This window comes from Harpia harpyja, chromosome 11 (assembly GCF_026419915.1).
Source record: "Harpia harpyja isolate bHarHar1 chromosome 11, bHarHar1 primary haplotype, whole genome shotgun sequence".
Lineage (NCBI taxonomy): Eukaryota > Metazoa > Chordata > Aves > Accipitriformes > Accipitridae > Harpia > Harpia harpyja.
Genome location: NC_068950.1, coordinates 8228101 through 8249157, shown reverse-complemented (window position 1 = coordinate 8249157; position 21057 = coordinate 8228101). Strand labels below are relative to the sequence as shown.

The following is a 21057-nucleotide window of genomic DNA, read 5'->3' as shown; positions in this document are numbered from 1 at the left end:
CTTGGCTACCACATACCTTCCCATCCTTCCTCACCCCCACCCACATGTGGCCAGAGGAGACGGCAAACAGAGAACCCCTTACCTGGTGTCCTGGGGCCACCTCCCTTATTACAAGTGGTACCCAGAAAAAAAAATGTAACTGCATGGCCTTGCCCCACCATCCACGCAGGGCTGGAGCCCCATGCGTTCTGCATGTGTGCAAGTGCTCTCCTGTCGCAGGTTCTAAATCTTGTACAGTGTCAATGCTGCGATATTCCTAAATAAGTTCCCAAAGCCTAGTATTTATCACCTCCATGAACCAGTAACAAGCCACCTCGCTCTGACTGGAGATGTGATAGCACTTCCAGGAATGATTGTGTGTGATGTGAACTCAGCCCTTGGTTCAAAATATTATGCAGAGGAATAATAAATCTCAGTTTTAAATCGCTGCCCCATTTAAGCTTTGATTAGACTCTGATGGTCTGTTCACCCTGGAGCTGCTGGTATTAATCTGCATGCTAAACCCTAATTATAAACTGCTCATGGCATTTCCAGATGATATCAAGATGTTTGGGATTAAAAGAAACCCTGAAGTTGAGTTTACAGCTTGAAATGACTGTAGACTACCTGATCCCCACAGATCTAATAACACACCTCTGTGTGGGGAAGAAAGGAAGAAAAGGGGGAGATTTGGCCCAAGCGTATAGCAGGAGTTTGTGGGGGAGAGGTCTGGCTCTAGACTTGAATGTGTGCATACGTACCCAAACGCTCACACACACGTGTAAGGTGATACACCTATATGCACACACATGTTCCTGCAGGTGCTCTGTCTCCAGCTCAGTCTAGTTCTCATCCAGCCCTGTGCAGAGCAAGTGCAAAGAGGCTTGAGACCAGACATTTCAGTGAATCAGCATGACAGGGTGATGGGAGGAAAACTTTCCAGGGCAAAAGAGTTCTGGTTTGGCTCCCCAGCACCTTGGCATTAGCAACAGAGTCCAGCAGTGGGGATGTCGCTGGGCTGGGCAAGGGACAGGACATTATGGATGCAGCCTGAGAAATGGGCAGCAGCAGAGAGATGCTCTGATTCGATGCCTCTTGTCAGCTTGCCCCTAAGGAGCTGTGGCTGACGTTTTGGGGTGCAAAGAGGTGGAGGTCTATCTCGGAGCACTCCCTCTCCAAAGTAGCTGCTGCTGTGAGCATAGGAGAGGAGTAAGCATCATTTGTGCCCTCCTGTCCTCTTGATCACCTGTCTAATCTCCTCGCACCTCATTGAGGTCCTCAGGCAAGCAGTGCTGGAGGGCACCCAGCATGTCTTAGAATAGCTGAGCACCTTGCACGGTTAAGGCCAAGAAGTGCTGAGCAGTAATAAATTGTGTGTGCATTTTGGCCAGGTTTCCTAAAGGCACAAGCTTGTGCAATGGTACTGGCTGGTAGCTCCTCCTCTCCCTGCTGCCCTCCTGCAGTATTATTTTTAAACTGTTAGGATGAAGCAAATTTGGCAGATGGAAAAAGGGCTCTAAGACATTACATGATGACAAGTTTCATGAAAATAAGGTAGGGAAGAGAGACCCAAACTACTTTCCCTCACTGAGCAAAATGCTTCACCTGAGTGCCATGATATTATTAGACAGCTGAGAATCCACACCCATGAGTCACAGCCTCCACAGGTTCTTCTGTCTGTATTTTTTTTAAACTTAGGTTGAAGAGAAGATACTTAGGGCACCTGAAACAAGTGGGTGGTCTCTGCTAGGAAAGGCATGGGATGTGGTGGTCAGTGCACAAGAGCTGAATGTGGGAGCACAGCAGGCAAAGGCTTCGCTTACTCAGGGTTTGGTGCCTTCCTGCATCCTACTAATACCAACTACAAGGAGTGTGTGCTGCCCTGGGGATGTTACTGCTACCTAGCTGCTCATCTGCTCTGAGTATTTCTTGTTGGCTGTGAGACCCTTGGGAAGGTTGTTAGCTCCTGTTTGTTGTACCTGAAAACTGTCATCAAGACTAAGATGCTAAGAAGCCCCTGTTCAGACAGATGTGAAGGTGAGGGGAATGTTTCTGAGGGTTTATAGCATACTTGGGTAGCCCTTATATTGGAACTGGGAACCACAGGAGCTGCCAGTGCTGGGTTTCATGGGAGATTTCAGGAAGTGGAGCAAATACTCAGGTTAGGAACTTTCTCACTGACACTGCAGATTGAGCTTGTAATTTTCTATGAGAAAAGAAAGCAGAAGCAAATGTGCTGGTCATCTGCAGAGGCGCAGCTCTCTGGTTTTCCCCTTCTTGATATGCAGCTCGGGGAGGGAGAATGGGAGAGTTTGTGGTTTCTGCCTCACCTTCTCTGAGCATCAGATATGGTCACAGCATAGGAGATAGGTTTTTGAGGCAGGGCTCCAGCTGGTGAATCTCATTGATGTCCTTCAAAATTATAACCACTTTTGGGAGCAGGAAGGGCCAAACTGGGGTCTGTCTGCTGTCTGCAGTGTGAGGCTTGGCCTTTCAGCTGTGAGTGCTTTACCTAGCAGATTGTTCGCTGTTTCAGGATGTTCGGGCTTTCTCCTCTCCTCCTCTGGCAGCAGAGGCTCAGAGATCCCTGCCTCGCTGGGAGTGTGAGTAGGAGGCAGTAGTTTGCTGGACAGCCTGGGAAGGTGGAGGAATGGGGCTGTAAGCAGCTGCCAGGCAGGTGCACATTGGAGAGGAAAGGTGGGATGGGAGGATGGTGGGGAAGGGGAGCTACCTGTTCAGCTTGACACCATGCCAGTCGTGAGGTGGAAAATAGATGTCTGTCTAATTACTTGATGGTCTGTGGGATGTTGAAATGGTATGTGTGTTTGCTGTCACGGGCCATCTGTGGCATGAGAGTCCTTCCCAGCCTCAGGGTCGTGAGAACTGGGGTATCCTATCACCTCTGCTTTGGGTTTGATGCTGAGGACAAGCTGCCTTTGCATCAGTTTCCCTATCTGAAACAGGGGGAAGTGTGTTGAGATCTTTGGATTACAGCAGGCCATGGTGTGGCTCATTTCTGTCCTATGGCTATTTATTCTGCAGAAACTCCTAGAGGCCCTAGAGCGAGTGTGTGGGCTGGCTATTGGACGCTTGCACAGGAAGAAACTGATGCATCCGAGATGAGTGGCAAATGCCCCATCCTCTTCTGCCTTCACTGCTGGTGGCTGGAGGGGGAGAAGGTGAACGCTGGAAGGCAATGCCCTTGAGCATTCAGGTAAGGTGATACCTGCCTGTACTCTAACCTGAAGTTTTCTAAAACTTTGAATCAAGTTAAAGGAAGCAGATTAACACAGCGATGTTTCATGCATGTCCTGTAAAGATGCTCCTATTTCTGTTTTAGTGGCAGGCTGAGATCTGCAGCTATGTAGGGCCCTGGGACCCCTTGGCATGCTCCCTTGGGAGCTCAGAGAGCATGTCCCTCATCCTCTCCCTCTCCTCATCTTTCTGATTCTTTTTTTTCTGTTTGTCTTTTGCTCATGATCTTTGTGAGCCACTTTGGTCCATCACTTTCTTCTCATGTGACTTATTTCCTGCACATGACAAGGTCCCTTCACCCATCCCACCCATTCCCTCAAGCTTGGGCTGATCCCCAGTATAGTAGGACACCCTGCTACAAAGAGCACATTCCACTGTTCTCTCCTGGTGGGATTTTTTTCCCTGGCACTCTCTACTTCTACCGTCCTTAGGCTTCCCATAGGCAAACCATGCTCTCCATTGAGCAGAGTATCATGGATGCTGCACTACTTCTGCCCTCTGGCACATGCAGAACAGGGCAGCATTGCTTTGAAAGACTAGCTTATTCCTAAAGGCACTACAGATAACCTAAGGAGAGAGGCAGTTCATTAGCTGAGGTGGCAGCACGGTCACCATCCCTCTCAGAGCCCAGGGGGTTCCTACCACGCTCATTTCCACACTGCAGGTATGCCTTGGCCTAGGGCCTGCCTGGTCATAGCAAGCTGAAAGAAGAGCCACAGCCCTGTGGTGTTTTGTGCAGCCTTGGAGGCCTCCCACTGTTCCTAACTCTCTCTCTTTTGAGACAGACAGGGCTGCAAGAGTTTCCCTTGGGTTCATCTTGTGCCTCAGCAGAGTTCTCCCACCCAGTCACAGAAATCCAGCTGTGCCGCAGGAGGCATCTGGGAAAGGAGGTGTTTAGGCCACTTCTAGAATGTGAATCTGGCATCCCATGTTGCTATTCAGCCTGTTGGTGCTGTATGTATGGGGAACACCCGTGGCTCACTTCAGGCTAAAGCCACAGTAGCCGGTCTTGGAGCTGGGCCCGTTTATTGCCTTGCAGGTGAGACTCTGCCTTTGTAGCAGATACACAGTGTTGATGCTGGTCACCCACAGCACCAACATGCTTTCACCCACCATCTTTCCAGGGCATCTGCTGGTATTGGGCTGCATTCCCAAACTCCAAGACTGGGAGGGAGGGTTATCTGAAGGATGCCCTTAGACATGTGGAGATTTAAGAAGAAATGCATCTTAGCAGGGATGTCAGTGAGAGTATCGGTGAAGGTGGCACAGACAGCTCTTGTTCTGGTTTCTGTGGCTTCTGCTGTCACCCCCATGGCAGAGGTTGCCTGGGACTAAGAGAAAGGGATGTTTATGGCTGGGATTCCCCAGCACCCACTCAGAAAAGCCAGGTCAGTTGCAATGTCGATTTGAAGGAGAACAGGGAGAAAGAGAGTAAAACCCAGCTCAATAAGAAAGCAAGCACTCAAATATCTGGGAAAGGCAAAGAAAAGGGTGTTTCATGTGCTGGGCAGCCCACAGGGGTCTGTACAGATAATGGTTCTTCAGAGCACGGAAGTGCGTACACCCACCCACCCTGCTGTGCCTAAACCTGGAGACCCTGAGAGCCAGGGTACAAGATGCCAGCATACGAAAGCCAGCCAGATACAGCCTCGCACACCCATGTGAAGATGCAGCTCCTTCCCCATCCAACACACGTGGGCATGTACCATGGGACATCACACAAAAATGCTCCTTCAAATGCAGAAAAAGAGCCACACCAGTATGCAACAAGGCACACACTGCTGCATACATAGATGCACACACGGTGTTTTGGGTGTATAGACACCCACACATTTCTGCACACACGTGCAACCTTGCCCCAGTGCTTTTTCTGGCCTTTCCAGCCTGTGCCCGCCAGCTTTGCTTGCCCCCAAGCAGGGGACAGCAGAGCCCCGCAGCCCTGCCATGCTCATTTGGGTCTCTGAGACTGCAAAGGGTAAACCAGGACCAGAGGGGGGGGCCTGAAAGCAAACTAATGATGAAAATGTCTCCTCCATGCCTGTGCCTTAATTAAATGCATGGAGAGGCTCGGGGAAGCACATCTGTTTTCAATCTGGAGCCCTTTGATGGCATCAAATGTTCTTTCCCCAGATCAGGGGGGATGGAAATTCTGGGCTGGCTGTGGCAGCTTGGAGCCCAGGCTCCAGCCACTGGGACACAGCAGCCTTTCCTGGCCTGCAGGACCCAGCCCCTCGCTGCCAGCCCAGCTGCCCTTGGACCCCTTCTGCAGCAAGCGAGGGTCCAGGGGTACCTCCCTGCACCTCTACCTGTCCTTGGCCACGGGGGCCAGCTGGGCCAGGCCAGGCTGCTGGGACCTCTTGCTGGGACCGCTTTCCTTGCTGGCCTGAGGAGCATTGAGTGCGTCTTCCTCCTCCTGTCCTTTTCTCTTTGCTGTTTTTTAGGCCTTTTTTTTTTTTTTTTCCCCCTCCCTTCTGTGCTTTTGCTCTCCTTTTGGTCTGTCTTCTCTTTCTTAGTTCTCTGTCGCACTTTTTCTTCCTCTTTCACTCTTTTTCCTCTTCCTTCCCTCTCTCCTGTTCACGCTTTCTCTTCCATTTCTCTTTGTCACCTTTTCATCTGCATTTCTCATTTTCACTCTTTCTCTCCTTCTGCTCCTTTCCTCTGCCCCGGGGAGGGCTCCCCAGGGCTGCGCCCACCCTGCCCTCCAGCTGCAGCTCCGGGTGACAAGGGGGGGACACCCCCACGCCCCCTTTGCGCCCCTCTCCCCCCACCCCCCCAAGCGAGGGCTCCTCCAGCCACCCCCCACGAGGAGCTAATGAGCGCGGCGGGGCCGGCGCTGCCCACCCCCGGCCCGGCCCGGGCTGGGGGGGGGGGGGGTGCGTGCTGGGGGGGTGCCGCGCCGGTGCCACGTCCCGGCGGGGCCCCGCGGGCCGCCCTCCCCCGGGTGCCCGGCGCGGCCGGAGCGCCGCGGAGCCGCCCCCGCCGTTTGAAGTGCGGGGCGGAGGGGAGGGGAGGGCAGCGCAGGGGCGGAGGGAGGGGAGCCGCCGGCAGCGGAGGCGGAGGGACGGGGCGCACCCGCCCCAGCGGCCCCACAGCCACCCTGCGCCTCCCGGCCGGCGGCAGCTCCCCGCGCCGCCGCCCCGGCGCCCCGAGCCGGCCGCCGCCTCTCCCCTCCGGCATGTTTTAAGCCCGGCCCTGCCCGCTCCCCTTCGGGCTTCCCCTCCCGCCGCCGCCGTCGGGTCCGGTCCCGTTCCCCCCTTTCGGTCCTTGCGCATCCCCCCCCTCGAAGGGCCGGCGGCTGGGGGGGAGCGGGGGCGGTGGGCGCCGGGGGGGGGGGGCGAGGGCAGAAAAGCCCCGCTTGACGCCATGGCGTCCAGCTATGCCCACGCCATGGAGAGGCAGGCCCTGCTGCCCGCCCGCCTCGACGGCCCCGCCGGCCTGGACAATTTACAAGCCAAGAAGAACTTCTCCGTGAGTCACCTGCTGGACCTGGAGGAGGCGGGCGACATGGTGGCCGCCCAGGCGGACGAGGGCGGCGGAGAGCCCGGCCGGAGCTTGTTGGAGTCCCCCGGGCTGACCAGCGGCAGCGACACCCCGCAGCAGGACAGTAAGTGCGGGGACATCCCCCCCCCCCCCTCCATCCCTCCCCGGGGCGAGGGGCCGCCGCGGCCGCTCCACGTGCGCCGCACTCCCGGGGCGGAGCGGAGCGACCGGGGGAGCCGCGGCGGCCGCTGCCGGCCCCGGCGGGGGTGGGGGGGCTCCCGCGGGGAAGCGGCCGGTCCCTGGGCCGGCTCGCCTCGCTCTCCGAGCCGGCCTTCCCCGCCGTGCCCCGTCCGGGGAGCCCGCGTCCCCCTTGCCCTCGGCGGGGCCGGCACCCGGCGGCGTGCGAAAACGCTTGTTTTCCCTCAGCGGCGTCCCGGGAAGGGGCGGGGGGGAGCGGCGGGCTGCCCTCCGCCGCCGTGCCGCGCTCGTCGGGTCCCGCGTCGCGCTGCTCCGTCTCCCTTCGGGGGACGCGGAGGAGGAGCCGGGCCGGGCAGGATCGGGCCGGAGGGCTGAGCCCCCTTTTCCATCGCCTGCCGGAGGGCTGAGCACGGGGCTCGGCTGGACGGGACGGGGCGAGGCGCGGCAGGCGGCTGAGCCTCCCTCCATCCATCCGCCCGTCCCTCCGGCCCGTCGGAGCTGGGACCGGCGCCGTGGTTTGCGGGATACCGGGAAGCTGCTCGGGGCTCTGGATGGGGACCGGACGATTGTCCGACGACCTGCCCGGAGCACGGCGGCTCGCAAACAGCCCGAGGGTGCGTGTGCGGCCGCGAAGTGGAGCCGCCGATCCCCTCCTTCCCGAGCCCCGCTTCTCCCGGTGCGGGCCTGATCCGGGCCTGATCCAGGCCCGGCGGGCAGGGCAGGGCGCAGACCTGCCTCTGAACTGCCCGTCCTAACGGGTCCTCGCTTGGGAACAGCAAGTAGCCCTAAAACAACCGCCCCGCGGATGGATGGGCGCCGGCTTGCGCGGCATTTTCCAAGCGCCTCTTGTTATTTTTCCAAGGGCAGCGCTGTCGGAAAGGGAGAGCCGCGGCGGAGCGGGGTGAGGTGGGTGTGCAGGGCCAGCAACCCCCTCACTCCCCCCTTACCCTCCCTCTGCTTTCTGTTAAAAAATATATATCCCCGGCTGCAGGGACTGGTCGCGATTTTCGTTGTGGGTAAGGGCTGGTTGCGGCCGCCCCCGCCGTGTCTCCCGTGGAGTGGGCAGGGGCCGCGGCTGCAGACACGGGCTCGTTTCCCAGGGAGCCCCCCATCCTGGGCCGGGGGGCTGCCCTGCGGCTGCCGGCGAAAAGCCGGGTAAAAAAAAAAACCAAACCAAAACAAACAAAAACCCAACCCAAACCAACAAACAAAAAAAACCCGAAAAGCAAACGAAGATTGCAATTGCAATTTTCCTTCACTTTTCGGGTTTTGTTTGTTTTCCACCGGCAGCTGGGAGCTGCCTCCGACCCTCTTTTCCCCGCGGATCCGACGTGGCTTTCTTGGTATCCCGAAGGAAACCGGGCTGGGGAAAGGGGGGAGCCTTCCAAAAAGCAGCCGCTCCTTACACTACCACCCGTGGGATCCCCGAGCTTAAACCCGGCAAGACATTTTCTCCGGGCGGGGAAGCATCACCCCGAGGCAGGTTTATTGCGGGAGGCGGTCGGGAAGGGAGCGACCGGTGGGTGGCTGCCAGAGCGGCTCCCTTCCCTCCCGGGGAGCCAGACCGGGGCGCGGCTGAGGGACCCACTGCCGCTGGGAGATGGCTGTAAAAAATTTCCCTTCCCAGGACCCGGAAAAAATGCAATTTCTGGCTCTAAAGGTCTATATTTTAGCGGGGAAGGCAGTGATTGTTGCTCTCCCCCGATTCAGCTCCCTGTGCCGCAGCACTGCGGCTGGAGAGTCTCCGAGATACTAACCAACAAGTTACGTAGACAACTCTTTTTTTTCATTCTATTCCCCCCCCCAGTTTCGTTTATCATATTTTATTTGGACGAGATTTACTCCTGATGCTGCCCCTTGCCAACTGCTGAGCTCTCCGGAGCTAGCTTGGTCAGCCTGGAAAAGAGGGGCTGTGTTTCCCCGATACCCACCCTGCTCTTGGAGCATGAAAAGCACCAAAAATCCCTGTCTGAGGGTGTGTTTCCCAGCCAGCATTGCCAAGCAGGGACCAAACTACAGCTTCAAATAAATTAGAAGTTCTCTGAATGCTGTAAAAGTTTTAATGCTGTTGAGGTGAATTAGAAAGTTTTAAAAGTATTCTAAAGTAAGCAAAAAAAAAAAAAAGGAATAAATTCTCCCTGGTTTATTGGGCAGAGCTGTCATCTGGGCTTTCTGACTCTTTCACTGATGTGTTTAGCAGATCCCATGACTCTCCCTGCCTCAGTTTCCCCACCTATTGCATGTGTTTCGTGAGGTGTTTTGCAATCCATGCAGGAAGAGGACTGTGCTGGAGCTAGGCTACAGAAGTATGAGATTTTCTTGGTGAAAAATGAGAGCTGGTTCAGTGGAAAAGCTAACACAGGGCTCGGTTATTCTCCATGTTACTAAGGGAGAGAAGGTAAAAGCCGTTTGGAGAAATTGTGGAATGGCTCAGGAATACTAAAAATGTTCTTCTAACCTGGAGGAAAGTCAGGTAGTCTGTCAGTAATTTCTGTCCCAAACTAAAGCGAAAAGCCAAATTATTGGTGCTGGTTTTGTCATTCAAAATTAAGGGAAAAGCTTTGACACAGAATTGACAAAAGGTTTTATTTGGACATTTCAGATCGAAGGAACTGTTTCACCACTACTTCATTTGAAAGAGGTTCAGAAGAAAACGTTTCTCTTATTAAAAAGAAAAAAAACCTATCATCCCTGGGAGTAGCTGTGATTGTAATATTTACAGGGAGAACTGTCAGTGTATTAAGGAGCTGATTTTTCAGTGGCGTTGCGAAGCTGTCACTCTCATTGACTTTAGTTCAACTTGTAGCTCGGAAAACCATACCCTAAAAGCTGATACGATTCACAGCAAACCTCCCTGCCTCTGCTGCTTAGCCAGGAAGACTTTGCAATCCGAGTTCCTCTTCATTGCAAAACCACCTGTTAAGATAGAACCAACTCTTGCTTTGGTTGCAGGGCTTGTGCTAACTCCAGCTAAAACTGGGATGAAAATGCTGGGAAGCTCAGGGGGTCCCCTCTGCTGAGCTGGGACCCGCAAAGACAGTCGGCTCCTATCGCTCCCGTGCCCTTTGGGGATGGCAGAAACCTGTTGGTGGCCTATGATTTCCCAGAGCTTGCGGCTCTGAGTAGGGTTAATTCTCCAAATCCAGAGCTGGTAAGCTATTAGCTTGCCTTTTTTTTTGTTTTTTGTTTTTAAATAAGTTGGCATTTTTGACCTCCGCTTTTTTTTGGTTGGTTTGTTTGAGTCTTGCTGTTGATGGCTCATAAAACGATGCGGAGAAAGCATGAGCAGCGAAAGAAAAATTGTTACGCTCAGATTTCTTTTGTGAGGAATGAATAAACCCCACTTTGGTCCAGTACGTGTACAAGTTCTGCGTATTGGAGTTATTACTGTCCTTTAATTTCTCTTCAGTATAAAAGCGATGGCAGTTTGGGTGCTGCACTTCTCTCCCAGGCTGGCAGATTATGTTAGGCTGTCAGGGCTGGTTCATGATTAGAGCTGGGGCAGAGGCTGCCTGCAGCCCCCCACGACTTCTTCTGTCTCAGCGGGCATCATGACCCCTCCGCACTGCTGCTCCTTCCCAAGGAAGCAGAAACCCTGCCCGGGCGGCCGGGAAGAGGTGAGTTTCTTTGCTCAGGCTGGGTCAAGCAGAGCATCTGTGCTGGCTTCAGCCCCCTCTTCTCAGGCAGCGGGTTGAGAGCACAAGGAAGGGCTTTTTCAGCTGGCACGTTGTTTGGTGATGGATCTTGTTGCCGCAGGATTTTGCAGAGATCGGAAGTAGAAATGATTTCAAGAAAGGACAAGACAAATTCAGGGAGGATTGAGGATGGTTCTTCGCTGCAGCAGTGTATGGAGGCAGCGTCCGGCTCGTCCGGCTCAAGGAGCCGCGATTTGCAGAGACTGGAAGGATGAGCTGGGGCAGAGGTTGCTGCGTTGGTGCCTGGGCTTATACCCTCTGACTCCGTCATTACTGGCAGCCTGAGACAGGATCCTGAGCTGAAGCACCTTTGGTCTGCTCCCACATGGCTGTCCTTTATGCTTTAATTGCCTCTTTTTAATCAGAGCAAGTGAGGTTGCTGCAGGAGTAAAAGTATGTGTGTAAATATTGAATTGTTTCTCTTGGGTTTTTTGCTGATCCTGAGGTTGTCTGCGGTATTGTGCCTCCCCACCCTTCACAAAAAACCATCCACCTTCTTAAAAAGAGGTGGAAGAGCTCTGACACTACTTTGAAATGTGAAAAGCGATTTGGTGGGCTGCTGAGTTGCATGGAGGGTGAACGGGAGAGGAAGCGTCAGGGACAACTGCAGGGTTTTCTTTGCAAGCCTCTGCTTTATCTTGAAGTACTAAGTGGCTCTTCTGTTAGTAAAACACAGCCCTTATTCCCAGAAGATGCTGAGACTGTAGAGTGGGGATGTACAAAGAATAGAAAGAGGGGGAAAAAATGCAGGGTAGATTGATTAAATCTAGCGACTATTTTCTTCCTCTCTTGTCCTGCATAGCTGATGGGCAAAGGGAGAGTCTGCAGGAAGCAGCTGGCTGCTGATGTCCACAGGTTACACACGGGTGACCGAGGGAAACCCGCCGGTGCCTTTAACCCCGCGGGCAGCAGTGAGCTTCTTCACAAGGTGCTGCCAAGAAAGACTTTCCAGAACCAATCCTCCTCTTCCAGCGGCTGGAAAAATTGAGGATCAGATCAATATTATTTTTAAGGCACTTGTTGTTTATGTTATCTGCATGAAAAATAGAACAGCTTGCTTTTTCTTGCCGGAGTAATCTTTACGCGTGCCAGTTGTACCGCACGTATCCTAGAGGCTTCTCGCAAAGAGTGAACGGTGTTCACTTGAGTAAAGGTGGAATAACAGACACCTAACACAGAGCAGTTGTTAAGTTTGATTAACTTTTTTCCATTTATGTTCCTTGGACATACCTATTTAATTTCATTCTCAGGCCGGCTGGTGCATGGTTATTGCGGCAAGTATCTCAGTGCTGGATATTTTCTTACATCCCTGAATCCTACAGTTAGAAGCGGGAAAACCTTTTGTGTTTTTCATGCAAATTTCTAGAGCTTCTAGATGCAGACAAAAGATGGAAATGTGACTCTGTCACAAACATAGTCTTAATAAAAATAAAGGCACCTAAAAGCAAACAAAAATGGACAATGTACCGTTATTAACAAATTTTAAAAAGCCATGTGAATTTGAAGGAGGGAGCTGACTCAGTTTGCAAGTGCTGGCCGTGCTGTACTCCTTTCGGTGGGCAAAACTAGACTTTTATTTGTTTGTGAATTTCACTTTTTTTTGATCATAATCAGTTTTGCTTCCTGGTTCTCATGGTCTCATAATTTGCTGATGGTATTTGTGTTTTCTATCCATCCACACAAAGCTTCCAACTTTTTAATTTGAAAAAGATTTTGCTGAAGGTTTTTACTTCCCCCCCCCCCAAATGTAATGAAAACACTTCCATGAAAATTAGATTTTGAAATCTCTCGTAAAACTTAAAGGCTTGGTCTAAACTGCTAGAACACTTTTAATGAACATCAGCTTTCTGTCATCTGCACCAAGTTTCCACTACTAGCCAGTCTATTTTCCATCTTTTTGATGATGTATAAAGCAGTGATCGCATGGGAAAATATTATCTCAGGGTTAATTTGTGCAATCCTTACTCACAGAAGTCATTGCATGCAATTCAATGGGCTGCTTATATGTATGCCAATTGATGAATATTAGCATTTAAAGACTTGACCAGCAGCCTTGAGTCATGCAAAAAAAACTCTTTTTTTTTTTTTTTTTGGCCGGTGGAATATTTCTGTGCAGGCATGAAACAGTTTTGCTGTCTGCATTCAGGGGCACGATCCTTTTGCCTGTCAGCAGAGGTGCAACATGCATCAAAGTATGCAATGTTACGAAGCGTGGAAAGAAAGAGCAAGAGCATGAACAGAGTATAAGCAGGAGGGGCTGGGAGAGTGTTTGATGAGGCAGACACAGAATTACAGGACTGTAACTCCTGTGAGGATATATTCTTTTTTTTTTTCCCTTGGTAACTGAGTTTGCTCCCATCGTTTTTGACATCACCAGAATGGCTTGATGGGATTATAGGTGTTTATTCCTGGTTGCAAGTTGTTTATGATATATTTAATCGTTTTTGAAACCCATATTAAGTAGCCCTGAGGGAGCTGTGCTCCTGCTGGGCCTCCATTGCATAATGAAGTACATCATGAGTATTTACCAAGTGTCACAATATTCCAGACTTGGGCCTCTGTTTCTGGGTAGGATGAATCACTGCATTGCTGGTTCCCCACCCTACTCGCCTTTCCTAAAGGAGGCTTGGATTTCGGGGTGGAATACGGAGATGTGAAGTGAGAATCATCACAGCCTGGCAGGAGGAGCTGTTGTCCAAGGCTCTGGTCTCACTTTCTGTTTGGACTGTCCTCGTGGCTTTATGCACAGGGCACAGAAAGGTTTCAACTTGTGCTGGGGTGGTGGAGCACAGAGCATAGGTTTTTAGTCTGGTTCCCTCAAGAAAAACCTGTTGTATGGTTGCCGCCGTGGGAAATATCTTCTGAACCCACTGGCTGCTCTGGTGGGAGAGCAGACAGCTGAAAGGGGTGTGAAATCCCAGGGGGGTTTATGACAGTCTGGTGGGGTGCGGAGAAGGATGCTACCAGTGCCTCCCCCTGAGGGGGTCATGCAGCATAAATTCAACCTCTCTCTAGCCACTGGAGAGTCTCTGGAGACTCTGCGTTATAGACTGTGTCAGTGGAAGCTCGCACATGCGTAGACGCAGGTGCCACCAGCCCCATGGCATGTGTCTGTAGGGGTTTGTCCTTTGTCACCCTGTGTTGTGACTGCAGCGCTCTTACAGCCAGGGGTCCAAGGGTCCTCCAGGGCAGTCCTGCAGTTCTTACCCCTAGATTTGCTGGCCCTGCTCACGTTTGTCATTCCTGCATTGATCTGTACACGCGTGGTATGTACCTAACCTGCCGTTTCCTTTTCTGCACTCTTTCTGCTGGACCCGGCTGGTTTCTACTGTGTAGCCCCAGAAGATGCTGTGAGGTGGGAATGGGAGCTCAGCAGAGGTGCACTGCGTGTCTGCTGGGACTGTGGTGGCATAATTTTGAGAGAAGCTTCTTTCAAATGAGAACATCTGGAGGATGCTGGTTGGGAAGGGAAGGGAGCAGTGGTGCCGAAGCTGAGGGCCACCTCCCGCAATGGAAAGCCTGGCATCTGCAAGGATGAGTCTGCGAAGGCCAAAGCGGGGAAGAGAGGCCTGATGAGCAAGCCAGGGAGCATCTATTTCAGCTTACATAGCTTTCTGGGCTCCTCTCTCACCTCCAAAGGCCGAGAAAAGGTTATGCCAGTGTTTAAAGCACTGTCCCAGACAGTCTGGATTTGTCGTGCCCGTATGAAGTGAACATTTGCATTGGGGTGGCAGCCCGGGACGTCCTGGTGCCTTGTGTTCCTGGAAGGGAAGGTTAGAAGAGAGGTGAGGGGAGCCAGCTGTGCTGTTAACAAGTCACTACATCCTATTGCAGCATCCAGTTCATATTCCACCCAAAATTTCCCCCATTTCTGGCTAGAGAAATTTTCCTACAGGAGAAACTCCAGCCAGTCAGCGAGACTGCTGGGCAGGGCAAACGTCCAAAGAGCCGCTCAGTATCTGGCTAGGACCCTCTCCACGTCTTGATGAGCTGCTCAGGCAGCAAAACTGCTGTTGCACCGAGAGCTGGAATTCATCAGGAGCATGGGGACATTGCTTCCTGCTCTGAGTCTACCAGCAGATGAACTTCTCTTGTGGCCTCCTTGACCAAAGTAAAACCAAAGTTATCCGTGGCCCTGTACGTCTGGGGCAAGATAAAATTGCCAGCAGCAGCCGCTGAGTGGGCAGGCTTGGAGAAGGAAAATGGCATCCAGCTCTGAAGGGGACCAGCTGTCCCAGGGGCACTGGGAACAAAATGGGGTGCCTGGGGGTTTTGGAGCAGGGTGGGTGGCTGCAGAAGGCAGCATCCAAGTAGCTTCCAGCCTTCTCTTGTAGCCAGTGTAGGTGCTGGACCAGTGAAGGTTGGGTAGGTTTTGAACCCATGGAGACCTTTAGTAGTCTGCTGTTTGCTCTCGGTTTTGTTGTGTGTGTGGCTGCTGAATGAGTGGTGGGTGGGTTGCGCTGAGCTGCAGGTGGTGTGCTGGTGAAGCTGTGAAGACCTGCTCAGTGCTTCTGGAAACCATCCTGTTTTCTGGAAGTGTTGCTAATACGACCCACATTTGAAAAAAAAATCATGCTTGCAGCTTTCAAAGGGCCATCGCTTCTCGGCATCAGCTCAGCAGAGTCAGGGCTCTGTGGGGATGGATCGGACTTCAGTAGGGAAAAGTGCCTGAGCCGTAACAGTGAAAACAGAGTGTTAATGCTCTGGGCCCGGTGCTGCAGAAAGGGCTGCCCTTGCCGGTGGCTCTGCAGGCAGCTCCTGTCCCTATGAAGTCTGGGCTGGTTTCCCGTAAAACTTTACAGCGCTCTCCCAACCCCATGGCTTGAAATGCCGGTAACACTTTGTACCCGTTATCCTTCTGCATCCTGCGCAGTGTTGCATTTCCTTGTGGATCGGAGGTACAGAACGGAGGCTTGTGAATCCAGCACCGAGTTCCTGCTTGGGATGGATGACTCCCATGCTGACAGTGCTGGAGAAAGCTGGTGACAAATCTGTGTCACTTTCCTGTCCCCTCCCATTTGGCACTGGGAAGGCTGTCCCTAGACATGAGCTGGTAGCGCAGCCTGTCCGATCTTGAGTGCTTGAGGTTGTCAGAGCAAATGTATTGGTGATTTTGCAGTGAGAGAGAGAAAAAAAGCTTTCAAGACCAGTCCAGAGCCAAGTTCTGCATCCTGTTGCCTTCACTCTGGATGCTGACGGGAGTCTGTACCTTTCCATGGATCAGGGCTGGGGAGCCAGGGTGGTGGTGGAAACACAGGTCTGGATTTTATGCACACATACAAGGCAGCCTGCTGGGGAGGACATTTGTCTGCTCCACATGTTCCCCAGGCGGTGTAGGGCCACTCCGCCTGGGGGTACCGCAGGGCAGGGTTTGTAGAGTGCGGCATTTGCTGGTACTGGGAGCAGCCTACCCAGAAAAGGCTTGCACCCAAAATCTAAATTGAAACAGTAGGGCTTTTATTCCTTCAAACATCAGTTGAGATGGCCTAGTAGGATGACCCAGCCTGTCTTTTGTTGCTCCAGAATGCCTTTGTGCCTTGGCCACAGGGTCTTGAGGTCTTTTTTTCTGTATACTTGCTGCCATAACTTGACCGAGTTCACCTCACCATGCCTCAGTTTTCCTACCCATATAACTGGGTACAATCCTGGACCCTAATTAGGGGCTTTGAAATCTGCTGGATGTGTTATAGAAGAGCTTGGCTTTAACAGTTATTTGGGAAGATTCTCCTCCCTCTGCATCGCCCCCAGCAAATTGCTGTTTCATCTGCCTCTGTCTCTGGAATCAACCACCTTCCATGTTAATTAACTGATTAGCATTGAGGAGATCCCCTTCCAGACTGTAGCAGCTTACAGCAAGTTTGTTCCTGCAGGGAACCCACCTTCTGCCCAGGTGCACCTGAGTGCACCCCATGCCCTTGGGGCGAGTTGTGTTTGCTGCGTGAACCTGTCCATGGAGTTAAAAGGTTTTCGGTGGCAGATTTTTGCATGCGGACTTGGATCTCCTGAACATCTTGAGGTGCTTGGGCTCTCCACAAACCCAAAGGATGCGAAGAGTGGCACGTGCCGGTCAGCTGGAAGGTCCCCGGAGCATTTGGCAGCAGGCAGTGAAATTCCCAGCAGCTGGTTGGGATGGTCGCGCTCTTTTTCTTGGCTATAGTCTGGTCTTGAAGGTTTGGCCAAAAAGATCTTTACTTACAGTTTGTTTCATTTGGACAACTGCTGATACGTCTCATGGAAACTAGGGGAATAAGTGCTCACGGGGAATAAGTGCTTGCGACGCATTGCTTGTTTGTGATTTGTTTTTCATTGTTTCTCCTTAAAAAAAAAATCAGCTAATCAGTAAAAAGAAACAATCACCTGTGATTTAGGAGAGGGATCTCTCATTGTAAATAATAAATTAGTGTCAGGAGACCAGGCAGACAGAATGGTTGATGAATATCCTGCAGGCTGAAAGTTGTTTATCAAGCCTGTTTGAAGACTTACGACTAACAAGCTCATTTACAGAGTTTGGAGTCTGTTCATGAACCGTTCTCCAGCTGGGAGGATGTGGGAATCATCAGAAAATGTATTCACAAGTTACTCGATCATTTAAAAAAACGATCAAACAAACAAAGACTGGTTTTTGGAAGGGAACTGTAAATTCCTCCTCCCCCCCCCACTGGGTTTTCTGAGGCATTCCCCTTAGGAAAACGAGGGGCCCGGAGAAGAATGAAGAACCCCACGTCGCTCGCTAATGACCTATTTTGGTGCTAACCCTTCCTCTGAATGCCCCACCACCAGCCAAGCCCTCCAGCTGCGGGAGAGCTGGTCCCCCATGGGATGTGCTCTGCGAGGTCCAGTCACGGGCACCCGATGGGATGGATCTGTCTCGTCTCCACCAGTGGTTCCCAGTGGGGAAATTGGGCTTTCTAGGGCAAGTGGCTGCTCTTGTTCCTCTGGAGGGCTTACAGAGCAGATCTCCCCTACGTCACAGCCCAGTGCGTTTCTGCATGGTGTCCTGTAAAGGAGGGCGGCATGGGAGCCACTGGTGTCAACCTGCTGTCTATAAAGGGGGATGAATTCAGCGTAAGGAGCCTATGCTAGAGTGCTGTGGCTCCGTGCCCTTTGCAAATCTGCTCACCTGGCCTTGAACCAACTCTCCTGCTCAAGGCAAAACACCGCATCTTTATGAGGAGAGGCAGATGTTTTTCACCCCCCGCATCTCCTGCAGTTCTGTGTTGTTTGTGAAGTGTCCTCTTGCTGTGCTTGGCCATGGAGAGGGCTCCAGGTGGGCTCTGCTTGGGCATGCTGCATGTCGAGGAAGATGTGAACCGGGTCAAAAAAAGTCCAGAGAAGAAGAGCAGTAAGGAGAGCTCCAGCATCCAGTTTAGGAGGAAAGAAGAGGTGCTTAAGCTCAAGAAGAGGAGGGTATGAACTGATCTCCAAGCCCACCTACTTCTGGTGCAGCAAGGGAGATGTAAGTAAGGCAGTGGGGAAATCCTCCCAGGTGTAGTGAGGGTAGGGAAACCCTGGAAGAGATGGTGTGAGGATGCTGTGGAGACCCCAAGCACAGATCTGATAGAGACAAATGTGTAAAGGAATAAACAGGGTAGAGCCGGTCCTGCCTTGGGAAAGGAGTAAGAGGGGTCTCTTGGACACCCTTTCCCCAAGTTTCAGTGACTGCATGACTTTAGTGGGAATGTGCCTGTGTGCTTAACCCTGTGTTTCATCTGTCCTAGCCAGCACAATGATGCTGCCTCCAATTTTCCCCCACTTTCCAAGCAGGTTGCTGTGCTGTGCTCAACTGGGGTGCCTGTGGGGCAAGAGGGACCCAGCCAGCTGAGGGAAAGCATGTGGATGGGGAAGGGACACGCTCACTGGGGGTGACCCGCTGCTGGGAAACCAGGCAACAGATTTCCTAGACATGCCTTTTGGCTTGGGCATTGTGGGCTGGGAGCAGCTGGTGTGATAGAAAAGATAAACTAGTATGTGATCAGCAAGAAAACTCCCTGAAAAGCTGCCCTTCATCAAACTGGGGAGGCTCGTGTCTGCCTTTGTGAGTGCCATGTGCTTCTCCGGCCAGAGATAGTGTGTGTCTCTGGAGGAGGTTACAGCAAGCGAAGATGACTCCTTGTTCTCGGGAGGGTCAGAGCACTGTGCAGAGTGGGGTGCCGAATCCTGATTTTCTCGCCGGCAGTGATGCCGGGCTCCCCATTCTCCTGGTCTCACTTGCTACATGCACGGCGCTGCGCTCCAGGCATCCTCAGAAGGGCTTTTCTCTCTGCTGTGCTTCCCCAGTCTCTGCTCTGAGTGGGAGCACTTTTGCTCGTGTGACATACTGCTGTCCCTCTCAGGCCATGTAATGCTGAGAGTCATTCCAGACACTTGTGACGATGGATTTGAGTCCCTGTTTCTGTGACTCTAGGAAGAGGGGTTTTTTGTTTTTTTTTTTTCCTCTTTAATCCATCAGAGAAAGGTAGAAAGAGAGCCAGTGGCTGGGAGCAAAAGCCAGACGTGCATTCAAAGGAGGTAGAAAACATGCAATTTTTAACTGTGAAATGTTATGTAATCATTAGAAATAACTCTGAAGGAGAGTGTTGGCTTCTCCATCCATGAATGTCTGGAAGCCCTTTTGGAAGAGCTGCTTTTATCAGCCGTGAGTTATTGGTCTCCCTAGCGGGGTAACTGGGTGAAATGCTATGGCTGGGTCTCGCACAGAAACCAGCAAACTGAAGAGCTCGGCTCTTTCCGTGGGATGGATGGATGCGCTGCAGCATTCCTGCGCAATTCGATGTCAGGGCTAGTCCTGCCGGGAAATTGGATCACAGGACCAGATGGAGAATGCAGATCCACTCGGTGCAGTCTGTTTACAGGTTTGAACCAAAACATAGTGAGAAACACAAAAGAAAAGCAGTGTCCTCATCTCTGATTGTAACTCAGGCCCTTACGTGAACCAGCTGCCACACTCATTTATAGGACAATCCCCTCTTCAAAATCCCACTGTTAGGAATAACAGAGATAGGAAAGCCTCTGCAGAGCTACAAAGGGTGAGTATCAGACACAGAAATAGCCCAATTTGTGCTCATATTTCGGGACCTCTTCTGAGTTTACTGCGGCTCTGAAGAAAACAGGCTGTTGCATGAGATTTCTGGTATTTCTGGCCAGCTTGAGAGTCTGTGAACGGTGTCTCTTGTAATCGCAACCCTCTCGGCTTTGGGTAAAATGAGGAAAACAGGGAGAGCTGCAAATCTAATCAAAGGTGAGGAGGGGGATAAACGTGCTCAGCTTCCTCGTGGGACAGAGGGGCTCCGAATCGGTAGGGTAGGCTCCCTGGGAAGGTCAGAGATGGCTGTGCCGGCCTGGCACCAAGGAAAGGGAGCAAAAGGGTTTGCAGGGCCGCAACAATCAGAGCCATTCACCGCCTGCGTCTGCACTCCATTTTGCATTCATTTGTTGCCAGCCGGGAAGGAGCCCGCTAAACCAGGAGTGGCCAAAGAGCCACAGAAAGGCGGCTCCCCCAGGAGCGTTTGTAGCACAAAACCCTCCTGGCTGGTCCTCTGCTCCACTGCTGAGCTCATGGGGACAGGAGTCTTTCTCCACCCTGCCAGGCTGGGCATTTCCCAGCACCGATGCTCAGTGCTCGCGGCCACGTGCTTATGGACACACTGTTGGCCAAGGAGGATGGAGGCGTGGAGGTTTCCAAATGTGCTTCGTTCCTAGAAGGGATGTTAAGTAAAAAATGTGCCGAGAAATGGTTTGGCAAATGGTTTGGAGGAATTACGCTTTCCTTCAGTATGATTAATAATGGGGATGGGGGGAAAAGATCAAAATAATCAAACTCCTCTTAAAACTTTGCTGGGCTAGCCACATTCAAAACAGTCTGGGTGTGAAAACTCAGAAGGTCTCTGAATTTGTCCCAGATTGACTCCAGGCAGGATTCAAGCTTCTGAAAAAATCCTGGCACATTAAACCTCCCCCAGGCAGAGCCGTGGCCACGGCTCCAGGGCATTTGGCGTCACTGTACGGTGCTCAGATACACCTTGTCATACTTCACAGCCGAGGGTACTGGGGGAAGTCCTGTCTGCACTGCAGAGAGCATCCCTGGAGACCACCATCATCTTTGCCCAGGTCCTTCTTCTGAAAACATGGCTATCCACTGCCACTATCAGGAGGTACTACAAGGCACAGATGTGAGTAGCGTCATTCTAAACTGGCTGTGACATGGCTGGATTTTGCTGCAGGCTGTGCCCTAGCTGTTAATCCTGCTTTAGGGCAGCCTCTCTGTAAAGAGAAAAACTCTTGCATGCCTGGTGTGCAAAAGAGAGGCAAGTACCTCTTGGGGGAAATGCCTACCCTGACCCGAGCTGGTCTTGTTGCTTGTTTTGAGAGAGTTGAGAGGATGCTCAACCCACTGGGGTCAAGGATGTTGTCATTAGCTAATAGCTGAAGCTGCTTGGGAAGAAGTACTAGA

General features: G+C 52.2%; 1 protein-coding gene across 3 annotated transcripts in view; it reads left to right on the top strand.

Annotated features, from left to right (window-relative positions):
• The first annotated feature begins 3077 nt into the window (after positions 1–3077).
• The window catches only part of PRRX1 (paired related homeobox 1), a 43832-nt gene continuing 25852 nt past the window's right edge, over positions 3078–21057 (top strand). The window contains exons 1-2 of one of the 3 annotated variants that reach the window (XM_052800516.1): positions 3078–3193; positions 6609–6838. In XM_052800516.1, the coding sequence (XP_052656476.1) occupies positions 6622–6838 (217 nt within the window). In that variant the 5' untranslated portion in view covers positions 3078–3193; positions 6609–6621. Of the gene's footprint in view, positions 3194–6246; positions 6839–21057 lie in introns of those variants that run through there. The other 2 variants (XM_052800517.1, XM_052800515.1) reach the window with 2 other exon arrangements.